Raw genomic sequence first — 20,628 nt, 5'->3', positions numbered from 1 at the left:
GCCACATTACCAACACAGCTGTTAAGCCACTGAACCAAAAGACAATGATAAATTTATGAGAATAATCTGCCAGGGTGGTGAATGCTTATTACTGTGCAGCTGTTTCCAAAACTTATCCTTTACAAATGGTGTGTAACCATTATGCATCTGATGTCATCTGGCTAGTTCACTGACCAAATATATTGTTTATAAAGCATAGAAATGTTACTGTAGTTGTTGAGGAAAAAAAATATGGTTTTATATTTCAGTGCAGATCATATAATCCATTATATTTGCCAAAATAATAAAAAATAAAAAAATCAGCCACGAACCTTCTTAGCTTATGCTATAAAACAGCCAATATTATTATTGCAGTATTGCTTGCTTATAACTATGTGTTTAACCCATTAAAAGGGATTAAACATATTGATAAATTCATCTTTAGAGCAGCAGTGCATTACTAGGACCTCGCTAAACACATCTGGTAAGCCAATGACAAGAGGCATAGGTATAGCCATTGAGTATGCTTTTCAAGAAAGGATAAACTAAAAGAACAAAGAACATTTCAAAACTGAAGTGAATTAAAAAGTGTCTTAACATTAAATAGTCTAAACCATGAAAATGTAATGTTTACTTTCAACATCATTCAATAATGATGTATTAGATGGTCCGGGAGCAAAATATGTAGACATAGGTACAGTAATTTTACAGTAAATTTGTCCCCCTTAACATGCTACCCATGACTTGCTACCACATATAATGAACATTTCAATAACCAAGTATTGAATTTGTGTGTAGCGAGTGAGATAAGTAAGTCTGATCTTCCTGTAGTCTCACACCATTTGAATGGGTATGTTCTTGTGAACAATGGTTTGTGGTTTCAGCGCTCACTGCCAAGTGTTTCAAATACAAAAGTATTATTAAGGAGCAGTAACACTTTGCAGATGGTATAACAAGCAAAAGAAAATGTATTTTACAGTAAAGTGAAATATACTGAAATTAAGTTGTCATTAGAAAAAAAAATAATAATTTTTTATAATATAACATTTTCAAATGATCTGTTTTTAAAAAAAAATAAAAATAAAGTAATTTTGTAAATGAATACATTTTATAAAATCTTGTTTTTACGGGTTATTTAAAGGACCATTAAATACTGTAGAGAGTTGCATATTCAACAAGGTCATCATAAAAAGACAATGCAATGTACTTCGCAGGAATTTTAAATGAGCAGTAGATTTTTTTTTTTCTGACAAATTTATTTTAATTTGCCAGCCCCCGTGTCATGTGACAGCCATCAACCAATCACATACTCATATGCATATACACTGTGAACTCTCGCGGATGCTCAGTAGGAGCTGGTGCTTCAGAAAGTGTGTATATAAAAAGACTGTAAAATTTGATAATGGAAGTAAATTAGAAAGTTTCTAAAAACTGCTGCTCTATCTGAATCATGATAGTTTAATTTTGGCTTTCGTGTCCCTTAATCATTTAATTAGCACTTTCTAAGACTTGCATGTTTAATATGGGAAATGTAAAGATGGCACAGATGTCTGAGTCTGGGACATTTGCACAATCTTCTTTTTTATTTTATAGTGTAATTTTGCTGAACTTCTTTTCACCAGGGGCCCCTTTTTGCATTGAAAACACCTAGTATCACAGGATATTTTTTATGCATAAAACACCACACAAGTGAGGGAATCATTAGCCAAAATAAGTGACGTTTATAGCCATTGCTTATCACTAACGGTCTGCCTATTGGTGTACCAAGAGCACATTCTAGTGATATATGGTACGAAAAGTGGGAGTTTCAAAATGCATGATAGCTTTTGGTTATTATTTTTAATGGATATTTGTGTCATAAATAAATAAGCTTACTAGAAGAGTCTTGTCCCTTTAAGCCAGTAGCAGGTGATTTTTCTTTCTTAGCCAATAAGATTTGCTATTGGATTACAGACTGTGCATAAAGTTGCATAGTTTCTTTAAAATATAAAAATCTATTAAAGGGACACTGAATCCAATTTTTTTCACGATTCAGATAAAGCATGCAATTTTAAGCAACTTTTTAATTTACACCTATTATCAATTTTTTCCTTATTCTCTTGCTATCTTTATTTGAAAAGCAAGAATGTAAGTTTAAAAGCCGGCCCATTTTTAGTTCACAACCTGGGTTGTCCTTGCTGATTGGACAGCAGCAATAAACAAGTGCTGTCTAGGGTCCTCAACCAAAAATTGTCTGACTCCTTAGCTTAGATGCCTTCTTTTTCAAATAAAGATAGCAAGAGAACGAAGAAAAATTGATAATAGGAGTAAATTAGAAAGTTGCTTAAAATTACATGCTCTATCTGAATCATGAAAAAAAAATTGGGTTTAGTATCTCTTTAACCTTTTTCATACAAAATAAAAGTAATGGTTTATTGTCGATCGTACATATACATGCTAGAAAATTTCTGAGTGCATTATTCCTTTAATACTCAAATAATTATTTGTCCCTTTTTAAAAATGTTTAAAAAAGGCTTTTAAAATGATAAAAAGTTATTTTTAGCTAGCTATTGGTATTCTGTCTGTGTGTATTGTAATATTTTTTTAACTATATTTGAATAACCAACAATTTATTGATGAGACATATTTCATTCACCAATGACAAAGACAATAGAACTTAACATAATTGTGCCACAGATAATTATACAACTATCATTTTGCATCACAGCTGAAAAGGGTAATCAACTTACTGCTTATGCTTGCTTAAAATAATTTACATTCATTTGCGTAAAAGACTGATAGATTACATTTTGATTACAGTTTGAAAATAATGAATACAGATTCACTCAGTGAAAGGTTTATGTAGGACATGATTAATGATGAGATCACTTACTGTTCAATTTCATTCCTGTGTTTCTCTGTTTAAAATCAAGTGTAGATGCGCATAAAAATCTGCTCACATTAAACATGCATCTTGCATGTTGTCAAAGAAAACATCTAACAGTGTTCTAAAAATGTGAATTTGTGGTTTTAGATAGATCGATCATTCTTTAATTAAGTTTAAGTTGTTAATAATAATATTTCCCTTCATAATTTTGTTCAATCAATACTTATGCTGTCTACCTGTCCATATTTTCTAGTGTGTTTCTGATATTGTGTAAACATTGCATGAATGTCAAATGTATTTTAAACATGCAATGATCTTTCAATATATTTACCTTTTCTAAATTTTTGTTGAGATTTTTATAAAAAAAAAACCTGTGCACCAGCATTTGTAAATACAACACTTGCTCAGAAAGCCTAAGGTGCTTGTACTATCTGGTAATGATTCAATTTGTTGATTGCTGACATGATACACGTCCCACTTGTGCTCTGAGCAACTGCAGTATTTAAAATGCTGGTGCACTGAGCATATCTAGCTATGATTCACATGCACGTGCAGAGAACAATGTTTACACTTAAACAAAGATAACATTTACTAGAAGCATTGTTTCCAGTACATGTATATTGCAAATATGTTTCTGTTCAAAAATGTAATTTATCTATGTGCATTAAAGTGATGGTAAACTCACTTAAGTTAATTTACATAGTATGAAAGCACTTTTAAATATATGCATATTGATGCTAGTATTTCTATTACACACACACTATAGCTATTGTTATACCCATTTTTATGCGCCTCGGTTCCCTGCTTCTATACTGCATCCGTATCTGAATTTTTTATGCTTTAGTGTGACAGGCAGCTGTTACATCCAATAGGAGCTGCACCATATGCCCTATGTGACCTACTGCCAGCACGCTCCCGTGCTGGTAACTTCAAGCCACATCTGTTTGAGGTAGAACCGTGCAAGTGCAGTTCACTACGCTCTTTGCGCTGCTTAAACAGTGAATCTGCTTCACCGTAGAGATTCACTGTTTGCTGCAGGGACAAGATCGGCACATGTGTTTGCTTTTTTTTTTTTTGCGAGTAAGCAGCGCAAAGAGCATAGTGAACTGCACTTGCGCAGTTCTACCTCAAACAGATGTGGCTTGAAGTTACCAGCACGGGAGCGTGCTGGCAATAGGTAACATAGAGCATATGGTGCAGCTCCTATTGGATGTAACAGCTGCCTGTCACACTAAAGCATAAAAATTCAGATACGAGGCAGTATAGAAGCAGGGAACAGAGGTGCATAAAAATGGGTATAACTATAGCTATAGTGTGTGTGTAATAGAAATACTAGCATCAATATGCATATATTTAAAAGTGCTTTCATACTATGGCCTAGATTTGGAGTTTGGCGGTAAAAGGGCTGTTAACGCTCCGCGGGCTTTTTTCTGGCCGCACCATAAATTTAACTCTGGTATCGAGAGTTTAAACAAATGCTGCGTTAGGCTCCAAAAAAGGAGCGTAGAGCATTTTTACCGCAAATGCAACTCTCGATACCAGAGTTGCTTACGGACGCGGCCGGCCTCAAAAACGTGCTCGTGCACGATTCTCCCATAGGAAACAATGGGGATGTTTGAGCTGAAAAAAAACCTAACACCTGCAAAAAAGCAGCGTTCAGCTCCTAACGCAGCCCCATTGTTTCCTATGGGGAAACACTTCCTACGTCTGCACCTAACACTCTAACATGTACCCCGAGTCTAAACACCCCTAACCTTACACTTATTAACCCCTAATCTGCCGCCCCCGCTATCGCTGACACCTGCATATTTTTTTTAACCCCTAATCTGCCGCTCCGTAAACCGCCGCAACCTACGTTATCCCTATGTACCCCTAATCTGCTGCCCTAACATCGCCGACCCCTATATTATATTTATTAACCCCTAATCTGCCCCCCTCAACGTCGCCGACACCTGCCTACACTTATTAACTCCTAATCTGCCGAGCGGACCTGAGCGCTACTATAATAAAGTTATTAACCCCTAATCCGCCTCACTAACCCTATCATAAATAGTATTAACCCCTAATCTGCCCTCCCTAACATCGCCGACACCTACCTTCAATTATTAACCCCTAATCTGCCGAGCGGACCTCACCGCTACTATAATAAATGTATTAACCCCTAAAGCTAAGTCTAACCCTAATACTAACACCCCCCTAAGTTAAATATAATTTACATCTAACGAAATAAATTAACTCTTATTAAATAACTTATTCCTATTTAAAGCTAAATACTTACCTGTAAAATAAATCCTAATATAGCTACAATATAAATTATAATTATATTATAGCTATTTTAGGATTAATATTTATTTTACAGGCAACTTTGTAATTATTTTAACCAGGTACAATAGCTATTAAATAGTTAAGAACTATTTAATAGTTACCTAATTAAAATAATAACAAATTTACCTGTAAAATAAATCCTAACCTAAGATATAATTAAACCTAACACTACCCTATCAATAAATTAATTAAATAAACTACCTACAATTACCTACAATTAACCTAACACTACACTATCAATAAATTAATTAAACACAATTCCTACAAATAAATACAATTAAATAAACTAGCTAAAGTACAAAAAATAAAAAAGAACTAAGTTACAAAAAATAATAAAATATTTACAAACATAAGAAAAATATTACAACAATTTTAAACTAATTACACCTACTCTAAGCCCCCTAATAAAATATCAAAGCCCCCCAAAATAAAAAATTCCCTACCCTATTCTAAATTAAAAAAGTTACAAGCTCTTTTACCTTACAAGCCCTGAACAGGGCCCTTTGCGGGGCATGCCCCAAGGATTTCAGCTCTTTTGCCTGTAAAAAAAAAACATACAATACCCCCCCCCCCCAACATTACAACCCACCACCCACATACCCCTAATCTAACCCAAACCCCCCTTAAATAAACCTAACACTAAGCCCCTGAAGATCTTCCTACCTTGTCTTCACCATACCAGGTTCACCGATCCGTCCTGGCTCCAACATCTTCATCCAACCCAAGCGGGGGTTGGCGATCCATCATCCGGTGCTGAAGAGGTCCAGAAGAGGCTCCAAAGTCTTCCTCCTATCCGGCAAGAAGAGGACATCCGGACCGGCAAACATCTTCTCCAAGCGGCATCTTCAATCTTCTTCCATCCGGTGCGGAGCGGGTCCATCTTGAAGCAGGCGACGCGGATCCATCCTCTTCTTCCGTTGTCTCCCGACGAATGACGGTTCCTTTAAGGGACGTCATCCAAGATGGCGTCCCTCGAATTCCGATTGGCTGATAGGATTCTATCAGCCAATCGGAATTAAGGTAGGAATTTTCTGATTGGCTGATGGAATCAGCCAATCAGAATCAAGTTCAATCCGATTGGCTGATCCAATCAGCCAATCAGATTGAGCTCGCATTCTATTGGCTGATCGGAACAGCCAATAGAATGCGAGCTCAATCTGATTGGCTGATTGGATCAGCCAATCGGATTGAACTTGATTCTGATTGGCTGATTCCATCAGCCAATCAGAAAATTCCTACCTTAATTCCGATTGGCTGATAGAATCCTATCAGCCAATCGGAATTCGAGGGATGCCATCTTGGATGACGTCCCTTAAAGGAACCGTCATTAGTAGGGAGACAACGGAAGAAGAGGATGGATCCGCGTCGCCTGCTTCAAGATGGACCCGCTCCGCACCGGATGGAAGAAGATCGAAGATGCCGCTTGGAGAAGATGTTTGCCGGTCCAGATGTCCTCTTCTTGCCGGATAGGAGGAAGACTTTGGAGCCTCTTCTGGACCTCTTCAGCACCGGATGATGGATCGCCAACCCCCGCTTGGGTTGGATGAAGATGTTGGAGCCAGGACGGATCGGTGAACCTGGTATGGTGAAGACAAGGTAGGAAGATCTTCAGGGGCTTAGTGTTAGGTTTATTTAAGGGGGGTTTGGGTTAGATTAGGGGTATGTGGGTGGTGGGTTGTAATGTTGGGGGGGGGTATTGTATTTATTCTTTTACAGGCAAAAGAGCTGAAATTCTTGGGGCATGCCCCGCAAAGGGCCCTGTTCAGGGCTGGTAAGGTAAAAGAGCTTGTAACTTTTTTAATTTAGAATAGGGTAGGGAATTTTTTATTTTGGGGGGCTTTGTTATTTTATTAGGGGGCTTAGAGTAGGTGTAATTAGTTTAAAATTGTTGTAATATTTTTCTTATGTTTGTAAATATTTTTTTATTTTTTGTAACTTAGTTCTTTTTTATTTTTTGTACTTTAGCTAGTTTATTTAATTGTATTTATTTGTAGCAATTTTATTTAATTAATTTATTGATAGTGTAGTGTTAGGTTAATTGTAGGTAATTGTAGGTAGTTTATTTAATTATTTTATTGATAGGGTAGTGTTAGGTTTAATTATATCTTAGGTTAGGATTTATTTTACAGGTAAATTTGTTATTATTTTAACTAGGTAGCTATTAAATAGTTCTTAACTATTTAATAGCTATTGTACCTAGTTAAAATAATTACAAAGTTGCCTGTAAAATAAATATTAATCCTAAAATAGCTACAATGTAATTATAATTTATATTGTAGCTATATTAGGATTTATTTTACAGGTAAGTATTTAGCTTTAAATAGGAATCATTTATTTAATAAGAGTTAATTAATTTCGTTATATGTAAATTATATTTAAGTTAGGGGGGTGTTAGTGTTAGGGTTAGACTTAGCTTTAGGGGTTAATCAATTTATTAGAATAGCGGTGAGCTCCGGTCGTCAGATTAGGGGTTAATAATTGAAGGTAGGTGTCGGCGATGTTAGGGAGGGCAGATTAGGGGTTAATACTATTTATGATAGGGTTAGTGAGGCGGGTTAGGGGTTAATAACTTTATTATAGTAGCGCTCAGGTCCGCTCGGCAGATTAGGGGTTAATAAGTGTAGGCAGGTGGAGGCGACGTTGAGGGGGGCAGATTAGGGGTTAATAAATATAATATAGGGGTCGGCGGTGTTAGGGGTAGCAGATTAGGGGTACATAGGGATAACGTAGGTGGCGGCGCTTTGCGGTCGGAAGATTAGGGGTTAATTATTTTAAGTAGCTGGCGGCGACGTTGTGGGGGGCAGGTTAGGGGTTAATAAATGTAATACCGGGGTCGGCGGGGTTAGGGGCAGCAGATTAGGGGTACATAAGTATAACGTAGGTGGCGGTCGGCAGATTAGGGGTTAAAAATTTTAATCGAGTGGCGGCGATGTGGGGGGAGCTCGGTTTAGGGGTACATAGGTAGTTTATGGGTGTTAATGTACTTTAGGGTACAGTAGTTAAGAGCTTTATGAACCGGCGTTAGCCAGAAAGCTCTTAACTCCTGCTATTTTCAGGCGGCTGGAGTTTTGTCGTTAGAGCTCTAACGCTCACTTCAGAAACGACTCTAAATACCAGCGTTAGAAAGATCCCATTGAAAAGATAGGATACGCAAATGGCGTAGGGGGATCTGCGGTATGGAAAAGTCGCGGCTGAAAAGTGAGCGTTAGACCCTTTAATCACTGACTCCAAATACCGGCGGTAGCCTAAAACCAGCGTTAGGAGCCTCTAACGCTGGTTTTGACGGCTACCGCCGAACTCCAAATCTAGGCCTATGTAAATTAACTTAAGTGAGTTTCCCATCACTTTAAGGTTTTGACTCAATTTATTACTGATTTATATATCTTGTACTATGTACTGACATAAGATATATTTCAGAAAAAAACGTTTAGTAATATAACATATGACACTTTATTATATGAAATTAGTTTTAAATTAAACTGACGTTCATTTGTTATGAAATTATGCACACATTTGCCCACAAACAAGCTTTGTGTTTAAATAAAAAGTAGTTTACATTTTGGTGCACCACTTCTATGGACTGTTAGATTGCATTTAAACTACAAATGATCATATGTGTTTAATTGAACAGAATATGATTATTTTTATGTTTTGTTATTTTGGGATACATGAAAAGACATGAGGCATGCTAATGTTATACAAAAGTCTTGCTTTGCAAATATGTTCCAGAGCACTTATAGTAGGTGAAATTATGAGAGAAAATAAACATCTGGCATCACTGCAGGCTTATTTTTGACAAATGCATACATCATGTGTCTTTTAGTACTGGGATTTTTACACTGTTATGCTAAAGCTATTTTGGTTAAGACAATAAATGTTCAGTACATGATATGTAAATTATAGATTTAAATTGACTGGAGTCTAACCTTTGTTAAATCAGCTATAATGGTACCTATTATGTATTCTATTAATAAAGTATATTCAAGTTATGAAATGAAACTGACTGCATGGTTTATTTTGTTCTTCTTTGTAGAGCCAAGCAGTGGCCCACTACAAAGGCACCAAACATGCCAAGAAGCTCAAAGCATTGGAAGCCATGAAAAATAAGCAGAAATCTGTTGCTACCAACGACAATGGAAAGACTCTCTTTACTTCCATCCCTACTAATACTATCAATGCCAGCTGTGAGAAAACAGGTTAAGCAATAATCTTTCTTTTGTTTTTTGTTTGCTTGTTGAACTATTTGTCTAGTTATGTGATTGCTACATTGATTCACTTTTGATTCATCATTCTTTACAGTATTGATTTTTACCTTCTTTTCAATATACTTTTTGAGACTAAGACAATTATTTACTATCCATTTTATTTAAGAAAACAGAATGAACACATTATTCTGTAAAATACACAAACATTCTGATTTAATCTCCCGGTGGATATATACAGACATTTTATTGTGAAATATTCCAAACTATGACTTATGACATTTTACGTTTACTGATGTAATTGCGCAAAAATGACATATATGCTACATCTAAACTGGGAGCAGCTGTGTTAAATTTAGTACTCACGAAAAGAGTAAGTTACATTTAAAATAATACTATTGTACAAACTGGTGTAGACTGAAAAGTAAAAAAAAAATCCCAATAAAAATCAGTGTATTCTTTAAAACATTATTTAGTATTGGTTGGGTAACTTAATAAAAAGTCATAACTTGCTCTTCCTTCTTCACCTAGTAACACAGGTCCAAATAAAAAAACCTTCTGTATGTAGAGTGAACAACATTAAAATGATGCTTAAATAAAATCTACACCTTAATATTTAATTCAAGACTCAATATATTTATGAGTAGATACATTAATAGTTATTTTCAGTTGAAACACACACAGCAAAGTCTCATTTTATATGATGAAGTGAAGGCTCTCATGATCCTACTGTGTTGATTTCTTGTCTGGGAGTATCTGCAATAAACTTCTAACTTAACCAGTTATTGAGACTGTCCAGCGGAAATTAAAGGGACATGAAACCCAACATTTTTCTTTCATGATTCAGATAGAGAATACAATTTTAAGCAATTTTCCAATTTACTTCTATTATTAAATTTGCTTCCTTCTCTTGTTATCCTTTGCTAAAAGGTTTATCTAGACAAGCTCAGGGGCAGCAGAGATCCTAGATTGGTGGCTGCATATATATAACGATTGTCATTGGCTCACCCATGTGTTCAGATAGAAACCATAAGATAATAGAAGTAAATTAGAAAGTTGTTTAAAAATGTTTTCTCTATCTGAATGTAACCAGACTTATGTGTTTCTACTTATACTGATATCACTGGTTAATTAGTAGAGAACAAATTAAATATTTATATAACTCACATATATTAAGAAAATAGATTAGCAATGTAAAGTTTCATGTATTTAAGGCTCATGCTGCAGATTTTTAATTCCTTGCAAACAACTTTTTCTAATTGCCTTTGGTTTGTGATGTTGATGAACTGACTAATTGAATGCGCCTCTAAGCATGAATATGACATTATTTGTTATCATCTGTGCCGTTATTTGCTGATGTTAACATGTATGTGATCTTTTAAACATATTTTAAAAAATATAGAAGATAAATCATTTGTTGAAAAAGATCTACAAAAAAAGACACTGCAACTGTTTGTCACCAATGTATTACATTGCAGTCCTAGTACTTACCCCTTGAAAATCTCATCCTATAATATAAAAAGCCAAGTGTGTTTGTCTGAAGCTGTCATGCGCAGTATAGACAGCGCAAGGACAAACACACATGGCCTTACACAAACTAACCTGATCTGCTGTCCGGAGGGAGTGAACAGGGCCAGGACATGACGGGGCATGATGTGGGCATGACCAGCCGGAGCAGGCATGGTGTGAGCATGGTCTGTAGAGGGAGTGCGCAAAAAAAGTGCAAGACAGAGCAAAAGAGAGGGACGAGAGAGAGCAAAAGAGGGGGCAGACAGAGCACAAAAGAGAGAGAGCATCAAGAGAACAAAAGAGAGGGGGAGAGAGAGCACAAAAGAGAGGGGGGAGAGAGAGCACAAAAGAGGGGGGGAGAGAGAGAGCACAAAAGGAAGGGGGAGAGAGAGAGCACAAAAGAGAGGGGGGGAGACAGAGTGCACAAAAGTGACGGGGAGAGAGAGCACAAAAGAGAGGGGGAGAGAGAGCATAAATGAGAGCAATGGGAGAGAGCACAAAAGAGAGGGGGAGAGAGAGCACACAGAGAGGGGAAGAGAGAGCACAAAAGTTATGGGGGAAGAGAGAGAGAGCACAAAATAGAGGGGGGCATAAAAGAGCACAAAAGAGAGGGAGCAGAAAGGGCATAAAAGAGAGGGGGCAGAAAAAGCACAAAAGAGATGAGGCAGAAGAAGCACAAAGAGAGCAGGGAGAGAGAGCATAAAAGAGGGAGGGAGAGAGATCACAAAAGAGAGGGGGGAGATAGAGCACAAAAGAGAGGGGGGAGAGAGAGCACAAAAGAGAGGGGGGAGAGAGAGCACAAAAGAGAGGGGGAGAGAGAGCACAAAAGGGAGAGGGGAGAGAGAGCACAAAAGAAAGGGGGGAGAGAGAGCACAAAAGACAGGGGGGAGAGAAAGCACAAAAGAGAGGGACACAGAGAGAGAAAGCACAAAAGAGAGGAGGGAGAGAGAGAGCACAAAAGAGAGGTGGGCAGAGAGAGAACACAAAAGAGAGGGGGGCAGAGAAAGAGAGAGAGCACAAAAAAGAGGGGAACACAGAGAGAGAACATAAAAGAGAGGGGGACAGAGAGAGAGAGCAAGGGGTGGGACCACTGTACTGTAAAAAATGGCACGTGTGCACAGGCTTTATGACTATTAAGAATATATTTATCTCAACTAGTTTGCTGTGGCCAAACAGGGAAGTGTATAAATAAGTTACTACACTGATTGAGTTATTACTGTATAGAATGTTAAGAGGTTCTGGTTCTGAAATCTGTAGTATGCAGTCCAACATCTTTATTCAAAAATCAAGTTTTGAAAGTAAATGACAGGAAAAATGACAAAATAAATAACGTATATTGCAAATATTTTTTTTCTACATTTCTCTAGATTGTTAAGCATTTTTTGAGTTTAATGTTCCAGGTTTTAAACAAAAGTGAGTCATTTTCTTAAAATAGGCTCCATCTAGATGACTATCTATTATCATCGAAGGCAGCTAAGCTACTGCAACAATATCTAAAGTTTGGTAGTAAAACACTTGCGTTAGTTGTAGGCTTGATTGGGTTAATTATTATTATTATATTAAATCAAAGCAAGAAATTGTGGTAATTTATGTAAAGGAGGGCAGTGACAGGTCAGACAACAAAGCTGGTAGCAGTAGGCAGATTGCATTGATCTGAGGGCCAGCAGAGTTACAGTCAACAGGCTAGTATAAGGCCATAAGTAGGTAATACACCAAAGTTACATTTTGTAGTGGTTAGCAGCCAGTAAGGATAACATTCAGGTACAACAATCTTTCTGTACAGAGGTCAGGTACTTGTAGGGTGAGTTGTCTTGTACAAGCAGGCTAGCAGGCTAGTGGACACACCAGGACAGGCTGGAAACAGGAAGATCAGGTTACAGAGCAGGATGGTACCTTCTAGGGTAGTAGATAGAGTGAACAATAATGCCCTGTAACTTTCCCTACATGCAGGGTTTATAACTCAGTAAAATGCCAGGCACTAAAAAATAATTTTAAAAACTTGAGTCATGTGCAAATTCATGAGACAGAATGCCACAGTGGACCCCAAGACTGAAGCCCTGCAGCTGCAAACAGTTGGGCATGATAGTCATGTATAAACATTTGGATTTTTATACTGCACTTTCTGAATACAACTACTTATGATTAGCAGCAATATTACTGTCTCACAGTTAAAATAAGAATAAATGCATTTGCAAATACTGCAAGTATTTTAGCAATTAAGTCAGAGAAAAGAACAGAAAAAAATGTGTCCCTAGTTAATCATTGACCTACAAAATCGCTATTCAGCAATTTAATTAAATAGGAATAGTGCCCCAGTGCTAGAAAATAGAAAAACCCTTAATAGAGCAAAATTAGTTCCCTTAACCCTAATATATTCATATTTTATAATGTTTAGTATTAGTGGTTGGCTGTATAAAGTAAGCAGAAATATATTCAGGCTGAAATCTCTACCACTTCCATTATAGTGACTAAATTAAAGCAATAAACAGTAAATCATTGGATAACTTGTATAGTTTTTGTACAAATAAAAAGCGACTAACTAAAAATTTATTGGCTACAAGTGGCAGATTTTTTCACTTGTGCCCTAACTGTGCTGAAAGTAAACTTTTAGCGCGGGTGGGTTAGCCTGCTTATTACAAGTTGAAAGTAAAAATGAAGCGTGCAAGCGAAACCTGGGGCGCGATCACATATATGGCGCAGGTTTCGGCGCAAGCATGGGAACCTGCACCGGCCATAATTTCACCTCGCACATCAGGGTATTACATATACTGCGCTGTTAGATGCTAAACTAGCGTAAGTAAGACAAACTGGCGATCTTCTGAAATGTGCGCAAATACAAATTTCAGTCGTCGTAAGTAACTTACACCATTATTTTGTCCATGGAAAGTGTCAATAAAGAGTAGTTTTTTGCAAATTAGACTAACACTCGTAAAAATGAACCGCGATATCAAATATAACTGCGACACGTAATTACGCTATTAGAATTAAATCAAAGTAGTTTGAAATAACATGCCCTATTTAAAACAAGAAGGTTTTCTGTGGACTTGACTGTCCCTTTATATATTTTTCTCATCAATGCCAAGCTGTGTTAACATTAGAATAAATTATACTCCAGTGGGTTCTAAAGAGATGAAGGTAATACAATTATGATTTCCCATTGTTCTCTCCTCCAAGTATTGTTGATTGTTTTGAGAACAAATTTAAAGTTAATAAGCAAGTATATCTCCACAATGTGATAAAGTACCTACAAGTTCAATCCATTTGATTATGTTGTGGTTTCAAACTACTGTATTTCAAATACACAAATAAACATTAAAAAAACAATATCATAGTATACTGTCCCTTTAACCTTGAGATGCTGCTTATGTGTTTGTTAAGGCTTCCAGGGAGTTACGTTGCTTTTTTAGTCAGTGCAAGGGTTGCTGCGCCTGCAATATGTGGCGAGATGAGAATGGAGTAGATTTTCTGAATTCTGCGCGAGTAAGTCCTTACGTGGCATATTGGATACCAAATTGTGCGGCTGTTCTATGTTAGTCTAGGGGGATAAAAATTACGGCCGAAGGGAGAAATATACGCACATAACTTGTATGCTACACCGTATATGTAATACCAAAATCACATAAAATCCGGCAGCGGAGGATTTTGCGGGCGACACTGCATATGTAATGGAGGCCCTGGTGCACGCTAACTCAAAACTTAGGATATCATGGCCGTTTTAACCCTCCATAAAATTCAATGGAACAAGATGTTAAAAAAACCTCACATATTGTTAGGATGCTAACCCGACATGCATTAGACCAACTGAGCTAAACCTGAATGTAGTTATGCATAGTTTACATTCCAATGTTCTTCACAATCAAGAACATTTTATTTTTCTTTTAAAATATAAATTTAATTATATATCTTATATTTGTTTAAAAATATACACTGAAGAACATTGTAATGTAAAATATTTACAGTAAAAACACAGAAAAACATATTAAAAATATTAAAATTCATAAAAAACATTTTTTCATGTTTAAATGTATTTGAGTGGCTTCAAAGTGTATATACATATACAGGTGGCCCTTGATTTACTACTGTTCAATTTGCACCGTTTCAGAATAACAACCTTTTTTTCAGTCATGTGACTGCTATTGAAAAGCATTGAGAAGCAGTGCATTGCTTAAAATAGCCAGTAGGTGCAGTTGTCCGCTTGTGTTGCAAAGATATGCAAGCCAAGCAAGCCGAAATTAATCAGTTTAACCAGACCTGAGCTATCGAGCAGCTTGCAAAGGAACAAGATCTTCCTGACTATAAATAAATCCAGATTGGAATGCATAGAAAGAACTGTTTGCAGAAAAATGCAAGTAAAGTCTGTGTTGAGTGATTATTTTATTAGGTTTATAATGCTGTTTAGCATTTCAAGTCTTCATTTCAAAGCTTTAAAAATAATGTATTAGGTGTTACTTATGCCAATTTTGAGAGGGGCCTGGAACCTAACTCCCTCACTTCTCATTGACTTACATTATAAACTGGGTTTAAATTTGCATTGGTGTCGATTTACAACCATTCCTTCTGGAACCTAACCCTGGCATAAACTGAGGGCTACCTGTATATATATATATATATATATATATATATATATATATATATATATACTGTATATACAAATATACAGTTAGATACATAAACCCAACAGCAGTACACTAATTATTAATGTGCGCTAACCCGGCATGAATTATCTTAAGGTGCATTATGTATTTATTAAATATAAAAGTTTAATAAATATAAATAATTAATGTAAATAATTATTATAGATGTACTAGCATATTTTAAATAATCCATATAATATATATACAGGTACAAATCTTCAAATTTGGAATTAAAAAAATCTAAACATATTCTGAAATCCAAACTTATTAAAAAATAAAATGATCAAAATTACTATTTTCCCTGCCTATATGTTACAATTTACTCTGCCTGTGTCTTTGGTTTGCTTTTATTTTATTTTTTTAAATGCAAATAATCGTATATGTTTATTTAAAACAACAAATATTATTTATGTATACAAAAATATTACAAATTATATAAAACTACCTTTAGGTTGCATGTATAAAATGTATTATGACATGTAAATATTGCCTAAATGACAAGATATTGATGTTTACACGTAGGCCCATCCCCTCTTTAAACTGTCCCATTTTACAAATGCAAGTATTAGACATGTGCGGTTCGTTTCGGATTAATTCGGAAATTCTGTAAATTCGGTAAATTCGGAGATTCGGATCGATTCGGATTTCCGAATTAAAATACTTCCGAATCTACCGAATGAATCCGAAATAGCTGCCGTATCTCCGAATAAATCCGAATTAGCTCGTTAAGATTCGGCATTTCCCCATAGGAAACAATGGGAGTTTCGGCTGAAAAAAAACTAACACCGCAGCCCCATTGTTTCCTATGGGGAAACACTAAGTCTGCACCTAACACCCTAACATGTACCCCGAGTCTCTAAACACCCCTAATCTAACACTTATTAACCCCTAATCTGCCGCCCCCGCTATCGCTGACACCTGCATTATTTTATTAACCCCTAATTTGCCGACCGAATATCGCCGCCACCTACATTATAGCTATTAACCCCTAATCTGCTGTCCCTAACACCGCCGACCCCTACATTATAGTTATTAACCCCTAATCTGCCTCCCCCAACGTCGCCGCAATCTAACTACAAGTATTAACCCCTAATCTGCCGACCCGATATCGCCGCCGCCTACATTATAGCTATTAACCCCTAATCTGCTGTCCCTAACACCGCCGACCCCTACATTATAGTTATTAACCCCTAATCTGCCTCCCCCAACGTCGCCGCAATCTAACTACAAGTATTAACCCCTAATCTGCCGACCCGATATCGCCGCCGCCTACATTATAGCTATTAACCCCTAATCTGCTGTCCCTAACACCGCCGACCAATACATTATAGTTATTAACCCCTAATCTGCCTCCCCCCAACGTCGCCGCAATCTAACTACAAGTATTAACCCCTAATCTGCCGACCGCAAATCGCCGCCACTATAATAAATGTATTAACCCCTAAACCGCCGCACTCCCGCCTCGCAAACACTATAATACATTTTATTAACCCCTAATCTGCCCTCCCTAACATCGCCGCCACCTACCTACAATTATTAACCCCTAATCTCCCGCCCCCATCGTCGCCGCTACTATAATAAGGTTATTAACCCCTAAACCTAAGTCTAACCCTAACACTAACACCCCCTAACTTAAATATAATTTAAATAAAACGAAATAAGTTTACTATAGTTAAATAAATGAATCCTATTTAAAACTAAAGACTTACCTGTAAAATAAACCCTAAGATAGCTGCAATATAACTAATAGTTACTTTGTAGCTATTTTAGGATTTATTTTTATTTTACAGGCAACTTTGTATTTATTTTAACTAGGTACAATAGTTATTAAATAGTTAATAACTATTTAATAACTACCTAGCTAAAATAAATACAAATTTACCTGTAAAATAAATCCTAACCTAAGTTACACTAACACCTAACACTACACTATCATTAAATTAACTAAATAAATGAATCATATTTAAAACAAAATACTTACCTGTAAAATAAACCCTAATATAGCTGCAATATAACTAATAGTTACATTGTAGCTATTTTAGCATTTATATTTATTTTACAGACAACTTTGTATTTATTTTAACTAGGTACAATAGCTATTACATAGTTATTGACTAATTAATAGCTACCTAGTTAAAATAATTACAAAATTACCTGTAAAATAAATCCTAACCTAAGTTACAATTAAACCTAACACTACACTGTCATTAAATAAATTAACTACAAGTACCTACAATTATCTACAATTAAATAAACTAAAGTACAAAACCCCCCCACTAAATTACAAAAAAAAACAAACACTAAATTACAAAAAATAAAAAAATATTACAAGAATTTTAAACTAATTACACCTAATCTAAGCCCCCTAATAAAATAACAAAGCCCCCCAAAATAAAAAAAAAATGCCCTACCCTATACTAAATTACAAAAGTTAACAGCTCTATTACCTTACCAGCCCTGAACAGGGCCCTTTGCGGGGCATGCCCCAAAGAAAACAGCTCTTTTGCCTGTAAAAAAAAAACCCAACCCCCCCCCCCACATTACAACCCACCACCCACATACCCCTACTCTAACCCAAACCCCCCTTAAATAAACCTAACACTACCCCCCTGAAGATCTCCCTACCTTGAGTCGTGTTCACCCAGCCGGGCCGAAGTCTTCATCCGATGGGGCAGAAGAGGACATCCAGACCGGCAGAAGTCTTCATCCAAGCGGGGCAAGAAGAGGTCTTCCATCCATCATACAAGTACCAAAATACAAACAAACACTAAATTACCAAAAATAATAAAATATTACAATAATTTTAAACTAATTACACCTAATCTAAGCCCCCTACTAGCTATTAATATAGCTTCAATATAACTAATAGTTACATTGTAGCTATTTTAGGATTTATATGTATTTTACAGGCAACTTTGTATTTATTTTAACTAGGTACAATAGTTATTAAATAGTTAATAACTATTTAATAACTACCTAGCTAAAATAAATACAAATTTACCTGTAAAATAAATCATAACCTAAGTTACAATTACACCTAACACTACACTATCATTAAATTAACTAAATAAATGAATCCTATATAAAACTAAAGACTTACCTGTAAAATAAACCCTAATATAGCTGCAATATAACTAATAGTTACATTGTAGCTATTTTAGCATTTATATTTATTGTACAGGCAACTTTGTATTCATTTTAACTAGGTTCAATAGCTATTAAATAGATATTGACTATTTAATAGCTACCTAGTTAAAATAATTACAAAATTACCTGTAAAATAAATCCTAACCTAAGTTACAATTAAACCTAACACTACACTATCATTAAATAAATTAACTACAAGTACCTACAATTAAATGCAATTAAAAAAACTAAACTAAAGTACAAACCCCCCCACTAAATTACAAAAAATAAAAAAATATTACAAGAATTTTAAACTAATTACACCTAATCTAAGCCCCCTAATAAAATAACAAAGCCCCCCAAAATAAAAAAAATGCCCTAACCTATACTAAATTACAAAAGTTAACAGCTCTATTACCTTACCAGCCCTGAACAGGGCCCTTTGCGGGGCATGCCCCAAAGAAAACAGCTCTTTTGCCTGTAAAAAAAACCCACAATCCCTCCCCCCACATTACAACCCACCACCCACATACCCCTACTCTAACCCAAACCCCCCTTAAATAAACCTAACACTACCCCCCTGAAGATCTCCCTACCTTGAGTCGTGTTCACCCAGCCGGCCGAAGTCTTCATCCGATGGGGCAGAAGAGGACATCCAGACTGGCAGAAGTCTTCATCCAAGCGGGGCAAGAAGAGGTCTTCCATCCATCAGAAAAGTACAAAAAAACAAACAAACACTAAATTAGCAAAAATAATAAAATATTACAATAATTTTAAACTAATTACACCTAATCTAAGCCCCCTACTAGCTATTAATATAGCTACAATATAACTAATAGTTACATTGTAGCTATTTTAGGATTTATATTTATTTTACAGGCAACTTTGTATTTATTTTAACTAGGTACAATAGCTATTAAATAGTTAATAACTACCTAGCTAAAATAAATACAAATTTACCTGTAAAATAAACCCTAACCTAAGTTACAATTACACCTAACACTACACTGTCATTAAATTAACTAAATAAATTAATCCTATATAAAACTAAATACTTACCTGTAAAATAAACCCTAATATAGCTACAATATAACTAATAGTTACATTGTAGCTATTTTAGCATTTATATTTATTTTACAGGTAACTTTGTATTTATTTTAACTAGGTACAATAGCTATTAAATAGTTATTGACTAATTAATAGCTACCTAGTTAAAATAATTACAAAATTACCTGTAAAATAAATCCTAACCTAAGTTACTATTAAACCTAACTCTACACTATCATTAAATAAATTAACTACAAGTACCTACAATTAAATACAATGAAATAAACTAAACTAAAGTACAAAAAAAACAAACACTAAATTACAAAAAATAAAAAAAATTACAAGAATTTTAATCTAATTACACCTAATCTAAGCCCCCTAATAAAATAACAAAGCCCCCCAAAATAAAAAAAATGCCCTACCCTATACTAAATTACAAAAGTAATCAGCTCTATTACCTTACCAGCCCTGAACAGGGCCTTTTGCGGGGGCATGCCCCATAGAAAACAGCTCTTTTGCCTGTAAAAAAAAACACAATACCCCCCCCACATTACAACCCACCACCCACATACCCCTACTCTAACCCAAACCCCCCTTAAATAAACCTAACACTACCCCCCTGAAGATCTCTCTACCGTGTCTTCACCCAGCGGGCCGAAGTCTTCATCCGATCGGGCAGAAGAGGACATCCAGACCGGCAGAAGTCTTCATCCAAGCGGGGCAAGAAGAGGTCTTCCATCCATCAGAAGTCTTGATCCAGGCGGCATCTTCTCTGTTCATCCATCCGGAGCGGAGCGGCAGCATCCTGAAGACATCCCACGCAGAGCATCCTCTTCTTTCTTGATCCGACGACTAGGTGACTGTACCTTTAAGTGACGTCATCCAAGATGGCGTCCCTTGAATTCCGATTGGCTGATAGGATTCTATCAGCCAATCGGAA

General features: G+C 36.0%; 1 protein-coding gene across 1 annotated transcript in view; it reads left to right on the top strand.

The window, feature by feature from the left end:
• The window catches only part of ZNF385D (zinc finger protein 385D), a 538,925-nt gene that overhangs the window by 373,981 nt on the left and 144,316 nt on the right, over positions 1–20,628 (top strand). The window contains exon 4 of the mRNA XM_053714223.1: positions 9,204–9,366. Coding sequence (XP_053570198.1) covers positions 9,204–9,366 — 163 coding nt within the window. The remainder of the gene's footprint in view (positions 1–9,203; positions 9,367–20,628) is intronic.

Source organism: Bombina bombina, chromosome 5 (assembly GCF_027579735.1).
Source record: "Bombina bombina isolate aBomBom1 chromosome 5, aBomBom1.pri, whole genome shotgun sequence".
In the NCBI taxonomy this organism is placed as follows: domain Eukaryota; kingdom Metazoa; phylum Chordata; class Amphibia; order Anura; family Bombinatoridae; genus Bombina; species Bombina bombina.
Note: the sequence above shows the minus strand (reverse complement) of the source record. Positions and strands in the feature narration are given on the sequence as shown.